The sequence below is a fragment of the Micromesistius poutassou genome (assembly GCF_964030765.1).
Source record: "Micromesistius poutassou genome assembly, chromosome: 18".
In the NCBI taxonomy this organism is placed as follows: Eukaryota; Metazoa; Chordata; class Actinopteri; order Gadiformes; family Gadidae; genus Micromesistius; species Micromesistius poutassou.
In genome coordinates, this window is record NC_140288.1 from 9,327,658 (window position 1) to 9,348,107 (window position 20,450).

The following is a 20,450-nucleotide window of genomic DNA, read 5'->3' on the forward strand; positions in this document are numbered from 1 at the left end:
AAGTGGATTTGGTTCAGAGGAATTCCACTGGGGTACACAACACCTCATCTCAACAGGTACACTGTGGTTGTGTCAGACAACAAGTCAGTGATTCATATTCATAAAGGATTGCAGACTGATTAATTTACCTATAATACATGTTGAATACAGATGGTGGAAACTATCATTACTTAAATCTTAATTATTTTCTGATCTAGACCACACTAAGGGAGATGAATACCTCTCACATGCTGGACACTCCGGAGACCAGAGAATCACTTGCTTGGAAGACTCTCACCAACTATCATCTGCTGAGGAAGAAATGTGAGATGCATTTGATTAGAAATTCCACTTCTAATAGAAATGTAAATGTTCACAATCACACGCAATTTGTAAATAGTTGTATCTTATTTGTAACTGCCTAATGTGTATACTTACTGTGCCTGAACACATTTAATCAAATTTCATTATATATGATATAATCATTTATTAAATTATATTATTATTTTTTATTATATTATTTTTATCGATCTCATTTCATCTCCCCCATCCCTTCAGGTATGGGTGATTACAAACACCTCACACCTGTTACGATGCCATCTCCATCCCCCCAAATGCACCACGACCAAGTGTTTCCCTCATCACTCACCATGAACATGAAGAATCCGTCCTGTCGCCAGGCAGAGAGATACTCCTGGCCAGTCAGCCACCATTACCCAGGTGCAAACACACTCCTTCCATTTACCTACAATAGGACCCAGTGCTGGAACCCGCAAGGAACAGACTTTTCATTGGTTCCCTGTCCAACCAATGAGGGGCTCCGCTTGGCTCATCATCAGGACATGGTGTATGAGTTAATTTGATTGCTCCAGATAGATTTATTTTTTGGTCAAGTGACCCTCATACTTTAGTTTGCCATACTTGGCGGTTCAAGATAGAGCAACTGTCAGACAGTGGGACTGAAACTAAAACTAGTAATCTTGTTTTACCTTTCTCCGTACACTCTGTTCACTTTTTAATTCGATATCAACTCTTAAACAAGGTTGGGTGCAGTAAGTAGTCTCAAGTGGTACCCAACTCAATAAAAATGCGTTAAATGTCACTGAGACATTTCCGCCAGTAGAGGGAGACAAAGTACAGGAGTGGAATTGTACCTTCAGAAACCGTATATCCTCTTCTCTCCTCCATCCTTCTAATGCATTGTGGTTTCATCGTTCATGTTTTTGTTCCTATGTTTGTTGTAATTTGTACTTTGTAATGAATTAAAAAAATAATACTTTACTATCTTTTGGATTCTGGTGTTTCTGGAAACATACCTCCAACATTCAATTATCAGCCTGGGGTGGAGGTCTCTTTGGACAAGAGCATCTTCTAAAAATGTAAAATATAAATGTAAATAAGGGATAACAGCAGATGTTTAGTAGAGACTATCACTTTGCATGCAAAATGATGAACCATGGATGTCATTTAAAACAGGGCACATAGATTCTATCCTATGCTCAATCTCTATGCCTCTAAACTCCTTTCCTATAGAACATATTTCTCTCCTCCATCAAACCCCTCTAAAGGAAAAATCATAAAACATAGCTTCAAAAAGTGTAAACATGATCTGATATCGGGGAGTGCTTGGCATACATTTTTACGACGGTTCAGAGCACAGGGCGATCGAGTTCCTTCATATACTTTTACAACTGTGATGAGGCCAGAAGCCTCCAGGGCTGCCATGTGATTGGCCACAGAGGGATCACAAGGCTGAGAGCCTGGTCAGCACACGCACTGGAGAAGAAAAATACTGAAAACGTTTAATGCATAAGAAAAAAAATCTTTATGGTGTATAATAATACTTTCATGTTCTGGAGTATCTTTGGCAGTTTTTTGGATACACGCATTGGGTCATGATTTATAACATCAAGAAAGTCCTGCCTTCAGATACTGGAGGCCTGTGGGGTGGGTGGAAAGTGGGAGGGTGGGAGGTGGGAGGGTAACTGGTGTCACTCCCAGAGAACACAGGGCCACGACTTAACGGGACTTTTTTGTCACCGACATAAATTTTCTAGCTCGAGCGTGTTAATATACAACAGAGAATCCTATCGAGCCACATAATGCTGGCCCTTTTCCTCCAACCCTTATCGAAGTTTAAATATATTATAGCAAAATGATCCAATACGCTGAACAATATAAATGTACCCAACCTAAACGGGTTTAAAGATAGCCCACAGTGCTTTTGGCTTTTGGCTCTTTAGCATATTTATTTTGGCTTGATTTGCCCCGGTTAAAGTTCCAGTATACTTGTCTTATGTTGTAGCCTTCTCTCTTCATACTTGGAAACACAATCTTGATTGTTGTTTTACTTGAATATCCTTAGCAGCAAAATGTGACTTGTTTTCTTCATATGCAAATAGAACTGCTAAGTATAAAGATTACATAGGCCTACTTGACACAGGACATTATCCTAAGAGAAAGCTTCACAGGCATGCCCAACACTTCTGTATGAATAAAGAATGTCAAAGGGGAGAGAGACAGGGCCAGACACACACACATGCAGACAGACAGAAAGAGACATACAGACAGAGAGACAGACAGACAGGCAGAGAGAGACAGAGAAAGAGACTACAGGCTATATATCAAGACAGGAAAATGACATTGTAGATGGATGATTTATGAACTGCAAATTGCAACAGAGAGAGAGAGTTATCTGAAATGATTTATTAAAATGGGAATATAACAAAGGGTAAGAAACAACTCACTAACACAAAATAGCAGCTGTTATAGAGTTTCCAATATACAAAAATACAAATAAACAATACATAAAGTTTGAAAACACTGACACATGACATTTACAAAATTACAATTGTATTTTACATAATGTGTAACAGTATTTACATGAATTAAATAACAGGAATCATTCTCCCCAAAAATATAGTTGAAAAAAAAAAGAGCAAAGAGTTTCAAAGCCTAAAGTTATCAAACATCTTGGAACATTATTAGTGTGTATCACCTACACACGCTTGACATGTGGGGACGCTTAACTTGAGATTCTTTAGTGTATACTTTTCGCCTCTTTCGGCTGTAATTTACCTCCTAACTGACGATTTGATGTTGCCTTAGGTACTTATGTATCATAATTTGCAGGTTTTATCAGAGATTCGACACCTCCTCCAGGTATACTTAAGGCAACATATTTGTATGAAATGTTTTGTCATATTTTAATCCCAAAAGCAAAATCACATCATTCTTTTTCGGGGTAAGAATTTCACAGTCACAGTTGTACATTGTAAATGTTTCCTCTACTTTATGACTTGTTTTTCTTTCAGATTTTATGTGACAGTCACGTTTACCTGAGGAAATTACGACAACCAAGGGAAAATGAAATCAGATTTTTATTTTACTGCCAAAATAAGCCTATGGTTTTTAGTAAATGTCGTGAATGACGCCAATAATATTCAAACGATTTCTCCCCTATACTTTAGAGTGTTAAATATTGAATATGACATTAGTAAGGCTGTTAACAGAGACAAATATGCAGACTAGTGGTGGTTGAGCCCTTCACAACACAAACAAAATAACCAAATCATTTAAGATGGCCAAACCCTCTCAGCAAAAGAAACAAGAAATAAATATAGGTATATTTACGAGCCACAGATCTCTTCAAATACAGAAGGGAATCAGAAGCAATATGTTTCCAACTGAGCCAAATACATCCCAGATCTATAAGACCCATAAAATACTAGAGCGTGCCAGAAACATATTCAATACATCTGCAGTTATATACAAACGGAGCCCCTTTGCACTACCTTATGTCTGTACTGACCACACACAGCCCACCAAGGGCCAGAGTTCCCTCCAAACAGGAGACTTAATAGCCATGTTATACTTGGCATGGCGCTTCGCTTCCCCCGTGCTAAATCTGTAGAGTATCGTCATTCCGAGCAGTTTAGCCATTTCTGGGCTAATCGCCCTCCTCAGCGGAGGGAAACTAGCATCACAGCTAAGGTGGGGGGGAATCTAGCGTAGCTACTCAAAGTGAATGGTATTACAAGTTGGCTGTCGGTGTAGCACTGTATTGTTGTAAGTGTAAGGACACTTAGGAAGTATTTGGTAAGAAAATACCTAAAATATATTTTAAAGAATTAACAGTTAAAACCTTATTTTTGTAAGTATTTGGTGACAAAATGTTCCCACAATTTCATGAAAGACAGCTCAAACTGTCTTTTTTTTGCATAAGGACACTTGTTAAGTATTTGATAACAAAACATTCTGCAACATAAATCCTACAACGCCCCCCCATGTTACTTCGGTGTAGTCGCAGTCCAGTTAAACGCCCAGTGAACACCATCTCAGACGGCTGGCATTTGGGTTTGGTCTTTATTATTATTATTATTATTATTCAAGTATTCTCCAGGAAACACACAGTCACAGGTAGCATTCCCACAGTGTCGTCTGTCAGCATGGATTCAGAGTTGTTTTTCCGTGACATACAACTGATGCACGTTCCAGGTGCCCGGGGCAAGTTAAATAAGGACCTGCAGCTCTCCAGCTGTGTGGTCAGACAGTGGCCTCCGTCCAAACTTGGTACTGTCTCCTTTGTGGATCCGACGAGTCCAAAGCGCTGAACTCTTGCCCCTGTCTGGTGACTAGCCGTTAAGACCCTAATAGGGCCCCCCTGTCCCTCTGTCATGCTGGTCCCATGGTGCTCCCAGGGCCCAGCGGTCTTGTCATCCATCCACACTGGAGAGAGGCAGGAATTTATGAGCGTTGCTTTGTTTTGGTTTCTATCGGCCCCTTGACCACCCCTCGCGAGCGCTTCCCTCCCTCCCTCCTTCCTAGCTCCCTCCCTTCCTTCCTTCCTCATGTCCTCTCTTCCCTGTGCAGCGCCAGGATTTCGTGTCACACCGCCCGCACGCCAACTCGGACCCCTCAGACGGCCGACCCCCCCCCGCTCCTAACTGGGGTAGTGCTTGAACACTTTGTAGATCCAGTCGGCGTAGAAGGCCACGTTGACAAAGAGCGCGGGCTGGGACGACGCACACTTGGTCCGCTGGACGCTCACGCCGATGATGACCTTGCGCTGGTGGTCCTGGCAGACCAGTGGCCCCCCGTTGTCTTTCTGGAGGGACGGGGGACACGGCGGGAGAGGATTAGCGATGGACCCTTACCCTAACCCTGGATAGTTACCTTAAGCGACAGATTCTAACCCTAACCCTGTGTAGTTAACACAGCCCTGGTGCATAATGGATAATATATAATGGTAACCATAATGGTTTAGAATGGATGGTCCTGGACAATCTCACCCGTCTTTGACAGTACATGAATACATTATGATTATAGTATTTACCACTATTTTACTATGAAGTTTGGGATACACTTATCTCTTACGCTAATTTTGATGCAGATCATTATGTATTAAACTTAGATGCAGATCATTATGTAGTACGTTTTGATTCAGATCATTATGGAGTCAATTTAGGTACAGATCATTACCACTACTTTACTACTAAGTGTACGTTTTGGATGCACTGATCATGCACAGATCATCATCAGCGATGCCTTGCTGTCATATCACTAACCGTTCCTTTGTGTATCAAAAACAACCAATGTATGAGAAAAGCAATCATTTCTCATCCATTAAGCCTCTGCAAGAGTGGTGAGCCGACGCTAACTGTTTCCTCTTTTGGACGGAGCGATCAGGACACGCTGCTGCGTTTCCCAACCGACCGTCCACTCATTAAACGCAACATTTCCTACTCCTGTGGAGCTCAGCGTTAAGCTTCTTCTCAACGATGCCTACGGACATTGGGGATAGAACGCAGTCCCTTTCTCAGAGTCGAAATCCCTGGCCAGTAGACTGTCTCCTGTCTGTCCATGCTTCAGACAGGAAGTTGAGACGCTCCCAAATCCCCAACCTTTACCATTAGCCTTAGCCCCACCACCCGGACAGTAACCTAACCTTATCCGTCTCTACCCTGATACCGTTATACATAATGTCACAGCCAAGCTACTTCATAACCAATGATTCTGATTGGTGTTTTCTGAACGGTCACTGACACAACGACTTACGTCACAGATGCCCTCTCCTCTCTTGCCGCCGGCGCACACTCGGCTGTCCCCCGCGCCGTCTTTGAGCCGCGAGCACACCTCATTGTTGACCATCGGCATGGTAACGGCCTTCAATGACTCCTCGTGTCCGGTATCTAGGCAGAGAGTGACAAGACGGGACAGTAAGTAGCATTCCATTTGGTCCGACGTTATTACCAGAGGAAGGTAACGTCCCATATTGGTTTCACAAAAAGTGGGAAACCAGTAGTAATGGTTTGTACTGCACTGCTGCACAGAGTTTTCTGCATAGGGTCAAGTTTACTGCATGCGTTCTGGGACTCTGGACGCACCACAAACCCTTCCGCAACACTGCAAGCCCTACGCTGTGTTGCATTAGAAATTACTTCTCTGTACACAACCCGTCTGTACAAGGAGGCGTTCAGAACGAGTTTGAGTGCGAGTCTGAGCGAGGTCTCCGTACTTTTGGTTTCTCCCCAGCCGTACATGGTGCAGTTGGTGCCTTCACGGATGTGACACTCTCGAACCGGCAGCTGGATGCTGGTGGCCCCCTCGGAAACAGGGGCCGGCCTGGGACAGACGTCAGTGTTTAGAATACCTTCCACTGCCACATCTCCATCGTTAGCGGATCATTGTGTAAATACATGAGAATGAACACTTGTTTCCTTCTCCACAATTAGAAAACCCACATTGGATGGTTCTGATCAGATAGAACGTTTCCAGAAGGGAAACTTTGGTGTCACAGCAGAAAGTACCAGACATGTAATAGAATTACGTAGAGATGAAGAGAAGAATAACACAAAAAAGTATGTCAGTATAAACAATAAGTTTTGAGTAGTTCAAATGTAGGGGCAAAAATGAATGTCAAAATTTGAGGATTAGGTGGACAATATTGATAATATACTGTATGCTACATGAACATTACTGTAAACTAGGTCTAAGTGACTACTACTATGTTGATTACGCAAAAATTGTGCTGTCTTTCTTGTGTTCACACCCATCCAGGCTTCAGGGGAGCGCTTACCGTTCCAGTTTGAGGAGCACCAGGTTGGATCCCTCGGGGCCACAGATGAGCCGGGAGATGTGCAACCGGGGGTGGCTGGCGGAGGCGTTGAGGTGACGCAGGCCCACCTGCACGCTGTAGTCCTTCAGGTCTGGGACGCTGGGCGGAGAGCACACACTGTCAGGGGACTGTTTCCCTGCTGTTTACGCTCCAGTCATTGAGACACTTTCACCCAGATGCTTGCAGTCATGTTTATTTTTATGGATGTCATTAGGGAGCAGGTTGTGCGTCTTGCTAGAGGAGGCCTACAGGCAGACTGCGGGACATTGGGGTTTGAACTCAGAACCTTTTGGCTGAGAATCAAACACCCCAGCCCACAGGACTATTCATCCCCGGTGGATATAGTCATTTTCTATTCGAATAGGTAGCCTGCCGGAGGTTTGTACGGGGAGGGAAATCACTGTGACTAGATGACATTTAGACCGTGTCACTTTACCACTTTTGTTCAAACTAAGTTGGAAACTTTTTCCATGCAGTTTTCACATTTATTTAAACAACAAGTGTTTTCAAGAACAAAACCCATCCACCCCATCTCAAGCTTTCCAGGAAGTTGTTTTTTTGCACTCAATCTGTTCTTCTTCGGAGTGAAAAAAGCAAGAAGAGTGATATGTCCCAAAGTGTATGTTTAACAAAGTCATTGAGAGTGTTTGGATTAAACAGAATTCTAAATGTTCTGTGGTCTAAGCAGTGCTAAACCATTGCTGTAATACATTGTTCCAGTGAATTATTTTACTATTGCAAAGGGCAAAGCATTTAAACTATGAAGCAAGGCCCAGCTGTGGTCACAACCCCTGATGTAGAAGTTCATACTTCCTCCAGTGTCTGATATTGACCTTTGACAGGTGGAGTTTTACCGGAAAACCTAATCTCACTCCAACACATACACTGTGCCCACAGAGTCAGGGGGAATTCGAACCACCATCCCTTCAGAGGCTATGTACAGCATGAAGCTAAACAAGGGGTGGACTGACACATGTCAATGTTGTACAATGTTGCACTGATCTACAGCGAAAACCGGCGATGGAATACATCCCAGATCTGTCTTGTGCTTGTTTATACATCTCATCAAAGGCTATCCACATAACAGGATATAGCTGGTTTTTACTACAATACAAGAAAAGGAAAGTGAGCAGTGTAATGAGAAGTAGTTGGAGAGGCTGAGAGGATGTGCTAGAGTCTGGCCAAGGACTCCAGGAAATGTGTTTACAGGAGGACCAGCGAGTATGTGTAAGATTTTGTTGGCGTCTGAACTCTAAACACATTAAATAACCAAGAATATTTCTGTGCAGCATTTCAAATATTTACGAGCAAAAAAATGATAAATCAAATGAAAGCGTGACGATGGTTGTATTTCTTAATGCTGACCCATTGCGTTCGGGGTGGTATGATTGAGTAACACTCACTAGAGCGGCTGTTGCACGGGAGAGGATCGTACACTAAAGCAGACACAGTGGGAGCGTGCACAGAGTAGGGGGTTACCAGGAGGTGAAGCACTGCTGGTCGGTCAGCACCCAGTCCTCTCTGACCAGGGTCCCCCCGCACAAGTGGTTGTTCCTGGACAAACATCACAGCAAGGTTGCAACATTATTACTGAGAATGTTTTAATATCAGCAATCGAATACGATATCGCCATGTCTTATTCAAAACAAATTGTGCAAATTGTTACATTTTGAATAATAACTAAAGAAGTGATGGGAGAGGTTCTTCAGTCTTTGTCGTGCTACTTATCCAACAAAAACAGACACATCGGGATTGCATTTGCCGCAATTTGTCATGAACGTCACTTTACGTAAACATTTAGAGTTGCACTAATTTCTCCACAGTTACCGGTTAGTTGTTTTTAACTTGTATCCATTGTTTAGATACATGTCATTAAGGTGCAGTTAGCAGCAGTTGGGCCTTTGCTCAAGAGAGAAAGTGACATTTGGGTTTCAAACCCTAAAACCTCCACTTACTCTCTTTGGATGCTCACCACCCAGCTGCCGTCTGAGCCGTGGACCTGGTGCCCCCCCACTATCCGGGTGTTTATGTGGACGATGCACGAGGTTGTGGGCGCGGTGAGATCTACGAGGGGAAGCACAGGAACATGCATGTTACTTACATTAGTACATGTTAATGTACGTAACATTCATGTTACGTACATTAACACAAGTTAAAGACATCACCGTATGGCAAAGTTTTTCCTGGATGTGGAGAATGAAAAGCCTTTTCTTTGAAGTAAAAGAATGATAATTCAGATGTTTGCATTAACAAACGAAGTAAATAAAGACAGCACAATGCTGCATTGGAAATGAGTGGACAATAAAGGTTTGGAAGATAAAGAGCTGGAGAAAGGTTAGTCAAATATACTCACTGCTTAACGGAGCGCTGATTCTGGGAGATTCACCTGCCACGAAGAGAAGAAAACCACAAGAATAAGAACAATTTCAAAATGTACATCTGCACCATCGCTTTGTTCCACAAACCCCTCTTGCTGAAAGTATTTTAAAACTGCCTGAGCGAGCAGACAGCAGACATGTTTCACATTACAGAACGATTACACAATCCGTCAAAGGAAAATCAAAAAAACAAAGTCATGAACAGTGTGTAGGGCAGATTGAAAGCAGCCCCGAGGAATTGACGGGTCAACAAACAACAATGGCTGCTCTGTATCGCCCTCACAGAGAAGCAGGGGAGACCTGCATCTGTTTGGCGTTTGGCGTCAAACCGTGGCACGTCCTGAGCCAATTGGAGGGAAAGAAGGAGAAAGCCGCAGCTAAGGCATGACATAAGCTCCCAGCTAACAGTCGAGCTCCAACTCTGGAGGCCTGACAGCTTTCATGTCTAAGGGTGTGCTGTAAGACACAGTGAAAGTCAGGAGTACACTTAGTCAACATATGTTGTGTACTAAAATCACGTCTTTACTAAATGACCACGGGCGTTCAGTCGACTGCTGAAACGATAATGCTACTCATGATGCAACCTGGTAATAATAGTAATGATAAATCACACCATTGGTGCAGCTAGGCAGCTTGTCACATAGAGTTTGTGAGGAGGGGTGTGGGAAAAGGTTGTTGCATGACACGACCGGTGCTATAGCGTGGGTCCATGAGCGGATTGGTGTGTGAGAAGGAGCATTTTATAGTCAAAGCCGAACTGGGGACAGAGTGCACCGTTGACTTAAGCTGGAGAGTGAACCATGTGTTCTATGGCCCTGCTTTCTCAAATGCACCTGGGAGCTGCCGGGGCTATCCCCTACATCTCTGGGATTTAAAAACCGTTACGTGACTCTACATTCAGGGCGTTTAGCAGACACTTTTATCCAAAGCGACTTACAACAGTTCATACACACATTCACAGCGGCGTCAACCAGGCAAGACGACAGCCAGCTCGTCAGGGTGAGGTGGTCTTGCTCAGGGACACCTTGACACTCAGCTAGGAGGAGCAGGGGATCGAACTAGCAGCCAACCTGCTCTACCTCTTGACCTAAGCCGACTATACAGAGACACTCCGATGGAAACAGACTTGTGCCAAGTTACGCCCCTGATGCTAACTACCGGGGTTGACAGAATGCAGACGGGGGGGGGGGTGGAACAGAAGTTAAGATAAGGCGAGTCTCGGGTTGTAAGCAAACTCACATTTCTTCAGCTCGCAGTAATCCCAGGCCAGACGGCTGTTGGAGCTGGTGTAGCACCAGGGGCCGTTCTTGTCCCGGTCCGGGTTCCGGCAGTAGTTCTTCTCCAGCACGACGTGGGACGCTGCGGAGTGAGGATCCCTACTGTTAAAACACAAGAGGGCCAGGGGCTCGCATTACGCTCCACGTTTCTGCATTCTCACAGTAGACGAGGAATAACATTGATCCAAAGCTGGTTCCAAAACACACACACGGACACACAAGCGGGGGGACGCACTGGTTACAGTCTATTGCGCATACACACGTACCCCCATGCACACCCACAAGCACATAGACACACACATATACACACACACACACGCATGCGCACACAAACACGCGCACACACATGGTAAGCGACTCATGTATTCTCGGAAAGTCTGAGCACGGCTTTCCTATAGGGCCATGAATTCTCTGTGCATTTTCTGCGAAGAGCCCGTAGAAGGAAAGAGTTTTTCACGGAGCGTGCTCTGGGGAGTACGAAAGCACACACTCTAAACATTCACCAGGACCTGCACCGGCAGGAGCGTCGCTCTCCACGGAACACTTCAGCTGTGCTCCTGATTCCAAGGAATTCCGGGCCTGTTATGTGTATTTGTAATTGGGAGAGCGTTTTATGTCTCTGACGACGCGCGTCAAAAGAGACTCCTCCTTTGTCGCCTCATTCACGGCCGTGTGGATTTATCTGTCTTTGCGCTCGGGGGATGGCGGCACATTTTTCTAAACCTCACCCATGGGTCGCAATTTGTCTCGGGGTGAGGATAATTTCACTTCCCAGGAGAAATGTTAAACAAGCCGTGGATTTCGGCAGTTTTTCCCGACTCCGACCCCTGACCTTGAACGGCGCAGACTCTCTGGCAACAGTCCACATGAGGGAGCTGATTGGCTTTGATCTACTTTGCCCAGAAAGCATTTCCTGGGGTCAGGGGTCGGCTCTGGAACATGTCCATCTGTCGGTGTCATTTTGGCTTTTAAAATTCCTGTAAATTAAGTCATTCCAACAGCCATAGTTCAGCCGGCAGTGACAGGCCCTGCAGCGGGCAACAATCCCTCCAGGGCGGGTCGCTCTACGGACGCCACGGGGGTCCAACTCGTCAGCTTGATGAATAATAATTGGGCCCACCACTGACCCTGAGGAACCCCTGGTTTCCCCTGTTTGTTTTCAGTGCTTAGCGTCGTTCATTCCAAGGGGATTTTCACCAGACAAGGGGAGCCACAACAAATAGTATCCACTGAGTCAGACGGAAAACATGGAAATCTCTTCACACTTTCTGCAATAGACGCACCCAACCCGACAAGAGACAAGACACACTCTTAAACAAGGGAAGAACGTAAATGTCTAACTAGATGCAACTGCTTTTGCTCACCTGTTGATGTGATTCGACCAGTCGCCGCACGGAATCCCGGACCTGGTCATGGACAATGTGCCCTGGTAGGCCTCGCCGTTGTCTCGGTAACATTCTGAGAAAGAGAAATAATGTTATGTTAGAAGATCATTCCAAAAACAAATGATTGATTCAGGCTGTGGTTCGTGAGCGTAAAACGAAGTGACACATGTTGTCTAGGCCAAGAGTCATCATTTCCACAGGCCATAGCGTAAGTAAGTTAGAAGCAGACCTATATTTGTGGTTTGGATCAATTTAATGTCAAGGGCTTCTCTGCAGTTGGTGGTTCCAGAATTTAAAAACAAAACGTGAAAGAAATATCAATCTCAGAATGTCTGTCGTTAAACGGAACCAGACAAGTGCGCTGGAAAGTGAGCTTTCACAGAGCGTTCTGGGACTGTGGCATGTGTGGTCTTTTGAAATGCAAAGCATGGGAAACATTGAGAACAACTAGCCAAATTCTGTCTCATCACTATTAAGCTTGATTCGTGCATCTACGAAAATTGATGTATTGGGTATCTGTCTGCCAAGTCACCCGGTCCTGTGGGACTCGTGCAGAGTACACCATTTGTTTTAAGTCGATTTCTAAGTTTATTCTGCCACAGCACGATACATTCTTTGCCACTCCTGGGGTTTCACATTTTACTGGGTAATGACACGCCCCAAATCTGAACCGATTTCTGCATCGGTATGTTTCTAGTTACCAACAAACAGAATCACCCGGTAGAAGCTTGTTTCGGTGTCCTACCTGTTTTCTGAGAGACTACAGCATCACATCTGGGAATGTGTGTGCAGTTGGCCCTCCTCTGATTTGGGTCCGTAGTGAAGCACCATGGGTAATCGGAGCCATCAGGGTTGCGACAGAAGTTTTCTCTGAGATCTCTGGAAGACACAGGGTGAAACTTTGAAATGTGACTCACCACAAACCAGCAGACACACACTCATAACACCCCTCACACACACACGCAAATCCTTTATGTTGGTATAGGAGGCAGCAGAACTGGACCTAGTCTACAGCCTGCTCACCAAGATAAGATCAATTAAGATAAGATAAGACTTTACTGATCCCGAAGGCGGGGAAATGGGTGTGTTTGACCCAACCAACCTGCACTTGTAGTTCTGTGGAAGGTAGGAGTGGTTGTGGGGGAACTGGGAGTCCCAGCGTTGGCACGTCACGCCTTTGGGAGTCATGCTCACTGTGCCTCTGTAATCCGCCGCCTTTCCCTGCACACACGACGTTGTGACGTTGACTGACGGCTCTTCCGGAGAATCTAACGTAAACATCCACACAGACCAATAGAAGGAGAGACGACAGAGGGTCAATGGTTTGTTTGGTTTACTTCATCTTAATGAGATATAGGCAATAAGTATGAACAAGAATGTGGGAAAACATGACTCTGGGGTGGAGAGAGATGGAGAGACTAAGACGAGGAAGAGAGAGAAAGAAAGAAGGAAGAAGTGTGCCGGGTTGAACTGGTATTCCCAAAAAGAATTTGTCATGCTTGCAACCTTTCTTCTCAGGGAAAGAGAAATATGAAAGCTGATCTCGATGTGCTCTCATAACACAATTTCATTTTATCCATGATTTAACGCATTGCAATAATTTAGTACTGCGTCTGTTTAAGGGTGATCGATGATCAAAGGAGACGTCAGTATTGAAATGCTTGTGCCTGTATTGAATTTAACGACTGACCGGCCTTTCTGCTTTTACACTTGTAAAGTATGCATTAATATTAATGTCAAAATAATGCTTTTCATGAAAAAAAGCTGCTGAAATATTTGACTCCCGTGCGAGAGCTTAGGTCTCGCTGTATCTCAAGTGTGTCCGCCAACCGCCATGTAATCTGCCCGGAAACCATTCCAAACATGAATTCCATCAGATGGAATTCTGCTTTGTTGGGGGGGAGGGGGGGAGGGGAGGGGGAGGGAGTGGGAGAGGGAGAGGGAGTCCAGGGCTAGGAGTGAGCGGCGAAGTGATTTCTCCACTCCGGATTTCTGTCTCTGTTTCTTTAGCCTTTGACAAATGAGTTGGGAGACTACGACGAAGGAAGGGGAATGTTTTGAAGTAGAAAGATGAGAACGGGAGGAAGAGGAGGATGTCTGGGCCTGATGTAATGCATGCCAGTGTCTGTGTGCACTGAACAGCACAGGTCAGTGGTTTTTATCTTTCTGAGGGCAGGCATAGAGGGATATACACACACATCTGGACAAATACATATTCCACTCCCTAGCTGTAAATCAACTCATATACAGTACACGTGTGCGTGTGTGTGTGTGTGTGTGTGTGTGTGTTTTGTTGCGTTTGTGTGCGTAAGTCCTTGGGGGTGTGAGTCCTTGAATGCATGTGTGTATATTTGATTTTGTGTGTGTACATCTGTGCGTGAGAGCAAGAATGCATGTTTGTTTACTACTGCATGCATGTGTGCATAACTGTGTGTTATCGTGCGTGTGCATGTGCGGGGTCGACAGCTGTCTTCTAAACACTTCAGAACGTCTGGTTTACGGCTCCTCATTGACATCGTTGTGTCGAGGCATCCTAACATCCCTGTCTTCCCGCCAGATCTGTTGCGCCCTCAGGAACAATGAGATCCGCCATCCCATAACAAACAACCGTCATTACACTACAAAGTACCCAGCTGTGTGACTCTCCTCTCTCCCGCAGCGCCGAGGGCCTGTGACAGGGGGGCCCCCGATCACGGCCCCTCGCGGCCCCTTGTCATTACCAAGTGATCTCCATAATAAAAAATAAATGGGGCCCCCCAGGGCTCTGTGAAGTGGAGACCCCTTCTCCCCTTCTCCACAAACAACCTATTTACCATTGGGTGTGGAGAAGCAGGCTCCGCCCCCCCCCAGCTGAGCCCGGAGCCACATCAAACACTCCTGGCAGTGTCAACAGAACGCTCCCGGCCAAAGGACTCTGGAGGAGTTTACGGGCAAAACATTTTTGTTCTGTGTACTTCACCGCCTCAACTCTCATATCTGACCGCCCCGACCACCCTGGAACAGAAAACACTGGCTGTCTCCCCTTAGCACGGCCCGTGTCCCCCAGCAGGGTACCAGGGGGGGGACACGGGCCCCGTGCCAGCCTTCAGCATGGCAGGAGGAAGCTGCTGATGAAAGCACTTCACTGCCTGTAGGACTGTGTACTTGAGGAGTGACTGGACGCCGAGAGAGGAAAACAATCAGGAAAACACTTTGAAAGGCAAGAATCAAAGGCAAGCACTCGTTGGACTGATGGCCTCAGTGTGTGTGTGTGTGGGGGGGAGGGGGGGCGTGTGTGTGGGTTTGGACGTTTGTGTGTGTGTGTGTGCGTGGGTGGATACTTGGAGAGGTCTTCAAATGTGTGTGAGTGTTTAGTAAATAGATTGCGAATGCATTCAGGCGCCGAGCTCTCCCCACAACAACCCAGAAACACACAGCAGGACTGAGAACAAAGTTCAGAGTACAACAGTTAACTGGCAGAGCCAGACCGCCACAATGTAAACATGTGTTTAAACCATCTTCCCTTCACCATGTCAGTGTCCTTGAGCAAAGCACTAAATCCACAGTCTCCTGTCTGCTCTGAGATCGAGGCTTGATGTCACGAAAAAAGACAAGTCTGCATTCTGGAGACGATCACTAAAACCAAAAGCCGATGGAGCAGTAAGAATAAGACTACCAATACATTACGTTAGGAAGTGCCTCTCATGTAACTCAGGGACACGTTACAGGACATTTGAAGGATAGGAAACAGAGACGAAGAAGGAACATAGAACACAAAGGCGGCACTGGTGAGTTATGGTCTCAAGGCTCGTCTGAAGAGGTGGGTTGTGATGGATTCTGAGTCCCTAATGGATGAGGGGGGGGGGGGGGGGGGGGGGGAAGGCACCTGTACACCACCTGTAGTTCATGCTTCCTGTCGGGGGGGGGGCAGGGGGGTGTAGGGGCTGAGGGCAGAGGGCGGTGGGGGAGGGGGGAGGTTACGAGGGGTCGCATCCTGCCCGGGCCTTACCACACACGGAGATGTTGCAGTACTCCCAGGGGGTCTTGGGGTCCATGGTGAAGCACCACGGACGGAGACGGTTGTCAGGGTTACGGCAATAGTTGTCCTTTAGGTCTTTATCCCTGTACCTAACGGCAGAGAGAAAGAGAGAGAGTGAGAGAGAGAGAGAGAGAGAGAGAGAGAGAGAGAGAGAGAGAGACAGAGAGACAGAAAGACAGAGACAGAGAGAGAGAGGGATTTCCCCCGAAAAAGGGAGGAAAATAGAGTCTGGTTTCAGTTTGCGTGACTGACGGAACATACGCCATAACTAGCGATGACATCCGCATCCCACGGGTAATGCCGTTGATTGCTAGTGTAATATACTGGGTGTGTTCAACACTGGCCTGGTCTGTGGGAAAGCTCCTTATGTATATATGGATGTGTGTGTGTCTGTGTGTGTAAGTGTGTGTGTGTATGTGTGTGTGTGTGTGTGTGTGTGTGTTTCCCATCCAGCCATCTGTGTGTGTGTGTGTGTGTGCGTACGTGCATGTGTGTTTGTGTGTGTGTGTGTGTGTGTTTGTGTATATGCGTATATATGTATATGTGTGTGTGTGTGTGTGTGTGTTTCCCCTCCAGCCACCTGCAGAGCAGCAGAGTGGGAGGGGGGGGGGGGGGGTGTATCCACCAGTGTATACGCCGGAGGAGCAGCGCTCTGCGGCGCTCTAAGTTGTTTCTGGTGTAAGTGGATTAGCGTCGGGCGGCCTTACGTCCGTCCCTGGAACGGGTGTCTGTGTGGTCTCTGCGAGTCCCAGCGCTGGCACTCGCGGCCGCTCTCCGTCTCGTCCACCCTCCCCCGGTACGCCTCGCCGTTGCACGTCATGCACACCTCTGTGTGACATCAGGGCAACATGAGACACACTGGTCAGGTCCGAGGCACCAACACCCAATGACAGAATGCGGGGACACGCTGGCCCAACGCCGTACGCCCAAAGAGGACGTCATGCGACCAGGGGCAACGTCCACTGGAGGAAGAGAGGAAACCACAGCAACTACAGCACAAATGTGCTCCTTTTAGTTTGTACATTCCAGATTTCACTTTTGAATTATGTCGTGTGTTTATCTTGTGTATGTATATGCGTGTGTCTGTCCTCTTAGGGAGTATGTGAACCTTTGCATTGTGCTGTGTCCTGACCTTTATGTCATATATTTTCATTATTTTTCATTATTTTTAAGGCTAAGGGTTAATCCAAACGTCCAAAGTTGTTGATAAAAAGCGTCTGAATACGCCCGTCTGGCTAGGTCTGAGCGTTAAACAGAATCACAAGAATTGCGCAATGCTTATGCACCATTTTCAAACAACTTATTGTTCATAACGTGAAATTAAGTTCTGTCCAGGAGCGTCCGGTCTGAGCCGTCGCTGTGACTGATCTCCATACCGCCGGCTAGGGGTCTGGCTCTGGGGCCCCTACCTTCTGAGCACTAGGGGTCTGGCTGTGGGGCCCCTACCTTCTGCGCTCTAGGGGTCTGGCTGTGGGGCCCCTACCTTCTGAGCACTGGGTGCTGTGGGGGCCCCTACCTTCTAAGCTCTAGGGGTCTGGCTGTGGGGCCCCTACCTTCTGAGCTCTAAAGGTCTGGCTGTGGGGCCCCTACCTTCTGACCACTGGGTGCTGTGGGGGCCCCTACCTTCTGAGCTCTAGGGGTCTGGCTGTGGGGCCCCTACCTTCTGACCACTAGGTGCTGTGGGGCCCCTACCTTCTGAGCACTGGGTGCTGTGGGGCCCCTACCTTCTAAGCTCTAGGGGTCTGGCTGTGGGGGCCCCTACCTTCTGAGCACTGGGTGCTGTGGGGGCCCCTACCTTCTGAGCTCTAGGGGTATGGCTGTGGGGCCCCTACCTTCTGAGCACTAGGGGTCTGGCTGTGGGGCCCCTACCTTCTGAGCACTAGGGGTATGGCTGTGGGGCCCCTACCTTCTAAGCACTAGGGGTCTGGCTGTGGGGCCCCGACCTTCTGAGCACTGGGTGCTGTGGGGCCCCTACCTTCTGAGCACTGGGTGCTGTGGGGGCCCCTACCTTCTGAGCACTGGGGGATCCCACACTCCTCGACGCGTATGTTGGGGTCCGTCGTGTAGCACCAAGGGCCGCCGTGGTTTTTGGGAATGGGATTCCGGCAGAAGTTCTCTCTGAGGTCTCGCTTCGGGAACTGATCCGGAAAGAACCTGGGAGCAAGAGAGAGGGGGGGGGGTGGGTAGCCTTCATTAAAACGGTGTATTCAAAACGGAAATAGCGCAAAAGGCTGGTGTTTGAACACCTGATTGGTGGCGATAAACAAACACAGACTCCCTAGGTAACTTGTGTAAAGACCTGGGGTGTTTAGTTTCATGGGGGAGATTACATGCAGTATAAACATCAGCCACCTTGATTGGAAACTTTAGAGTCCCTGCAACTGTATGGAAATCCAAACCTCACCCCCCCCACCCCCCACCCCCCACACCCCACAACCCCCTCTCTCTCCGTCTCTCTGACAGAAGAAGAAACAGATTTGCACCTTTCGCCTCACCGGCCGCCAGCCCTATTCCCAGCCGGCCATGTGCAGCGCAGCCTGACCCAGTCACAGCACGCTAACTGCTAACAGCACAGAACCATGTCACGAATCACTGGCAGCAGCCTCGGACGCCTCCCTGGCTGCCAATTGCCGAACACATCGGAGGCCCCGGTTCCTGCTCTGCCTGCCTGCTACGTTGCATCACATCGAGTGGGATGCACCTCGGGGAAGACAAAATACTACCGCTGCTTCAAACAAAGAAGGCCTATTGGCCTGAACACCTGGGACAGAACGATGGGGGACAGACCACACGAAACGGACAGTGTGTGAAATGAATCTCCTGTCACCTGTCTGAAAATGATGAAAAGTTGGCACGTTAGAGGAAGAATCCTGCTTTTGGACCACAGTCTTCCTCCCACCCACAGAGAGGGAGAGTGAGATATAGCGTAAGAAATTGGCGTGAGCTGAAAAACGCCTTAGTGGGAATGGATAGGATGGATAAAAGTGGCTGAATCCAAAAAAAGAGGTTCGCTTGCGAAACAGCATGGGAGCTGCACCTCCAGCGCATGTGAACGCTTCGACCCAGCCACGGGGCCTCGTCTTGGGGGAGGCCGCGCTGCCCGGCTCCCTGGGGCCTCGGTGGGGCTTCAAAGTTGACGTGCCACATTATTCATCCGAGAACGGGAGGGAATTCAGACAAACAGACCCGACAGACAGACAGAAAGCCAGAGATTCAGGAAGACGCAAAACCAGAAAGGCAGACAGACAGACAGACAGACGGGCAGACGGATAGTCGTCTACAACAATAGAAGGAAAGACACAGAGATAGATGGACAGACAGATAGATAGATAGATGTTAAGACAGCCAGAGATAGACTGACAGACAGATAGATATATAGATATATAGACAGGCAGAAACTGATTCAGTCACAAAAGTAACCAATAAAATACGTCCAAAAGGCTGTGCTAGGAACAGGCACTGTGAGTGCTGTCGTAGGCACTAAGCTGAACCATACACGCCGGCGGTGTTTCAGTGCACAGAATACGGCGAGTCTGTCATGTTTAAATGGAATTACAAGGAGCCTAAACCGTCTTCATGCGGGGCTGCATCTGGAGAGGGTCCGCAGCGCGGCACAGCATGGGAGCGGGCGCGCCATAATGATGTTGCGTTAACAGATGTTAGCCAGCCATTCATCTCTTTGCCAGAACCATCTCCCAAAGGGACACAGGCAGACACCACACACACACACACACACACACACACACACACATACGCACGCACCAGAGCTAGACACATTGGCTGAATTAAGGATTTTATTAAAGATGAAATCTAGACCTGAAGAAAATGCTACAGTATGTCTAGCTACAGTTGGTCTAGCGACAGAACATGCACCTGGTGATGCGCTAAGCGATTTAAAGCAGGCCTAGACGCTAAAGTACCTCCAAAGTCTATAGCAAAGAATGTGCAGCATGTCTTTCAAAAAATAAGATACTAACAAAAGTGTAACAAAGTACTGTAATAAAAGATCTGGCGAATAGATGTCTAATGTTTTTATATTGATAAAGTCTCGGGCTCAAGTCCGTATGGTTCTAACAAACTTTCTCACGTTTCCCTCAATGGCTTCTTAAACCTCAGATTTCCCCTTCCAGCCCCCAAAAGACCAACACTTACTACCACACACACACATACACACACACACACACACACACACACACACACACACACACACACACACACACACACACACACACACACACACACTCACACACAATGGAAAGGGGTCCCGTTTACCCCCATGCTTGTTCTTGGCGTCCC

General features: G+C 47.0%; 1 protein-coding gene across 1 annotated transcript in view; it reads right to left on the reverse strand.

Moving 5' to 3' along the window:
• Window positions 1-4,921: 4,921 nt before the first annotated feature.
• hgfa (hepatocyte growth factor a) overlaps window positions 4,922-20,450 on the reverse strand; it is a gene marked incomplete at its 3' end in the record, with an annotated part of 22,506 nt that continues 6,977 nt past the window's right edge. The window contains exons 5-18 of the mRNA XM_084483069.1: window positions 18,163-18,308; window positions 16,862-16,982; window positions 16,125-16,243; window positions 13,239-13,404; window positions 12,882-13,015; window positions 12,116-12,209; window positions 10,714-10,853; window positions 9,450-9,482; window positions 9,052-9,160; window positions 8,576-8,650; window positions 7,058-7,195; window positions 6,497-6,603; window positions 6,037-6,170; window positions 4,922-5,086 (exon numbers count right to left, since the gene is read on the reverse strand). Of these exons, the coding sequence (XP_084339195.1) occupies window positions 4,922-5,086; window positions 6,037-6,170; window positions 6,497-6,603; window positions 7,058-7,195; window positions 8,576-8,650; window positions 9,052-9,160; window positions 9,450-9,482; window positions 10,714-10,853; window positions 12,116-12,209; window positions 12,882-13,015; window positions 13,239-13,404; window positions 16,125-16,243; window positions 16,862-16,982; window positions 18,163-18,308 (1,681 nt within the window). The remainder of the gene's footprint in view (window positions 5,087-6,036; window positions 6,171-6,496; window positions 6,604-7,057; window positions 7,196-8,575; window positions 8,651-9,051; window positions 9,161-9,449; window positions 9,483-10,713; window positions 10,854-12,115; window positions 12,210-12,881; window positions 13,016-13,238; window positions 13,405-16,124; window positions 16,244-16,861; window positions 16,983-18,162; window positions 18,309-20,450) is intronic.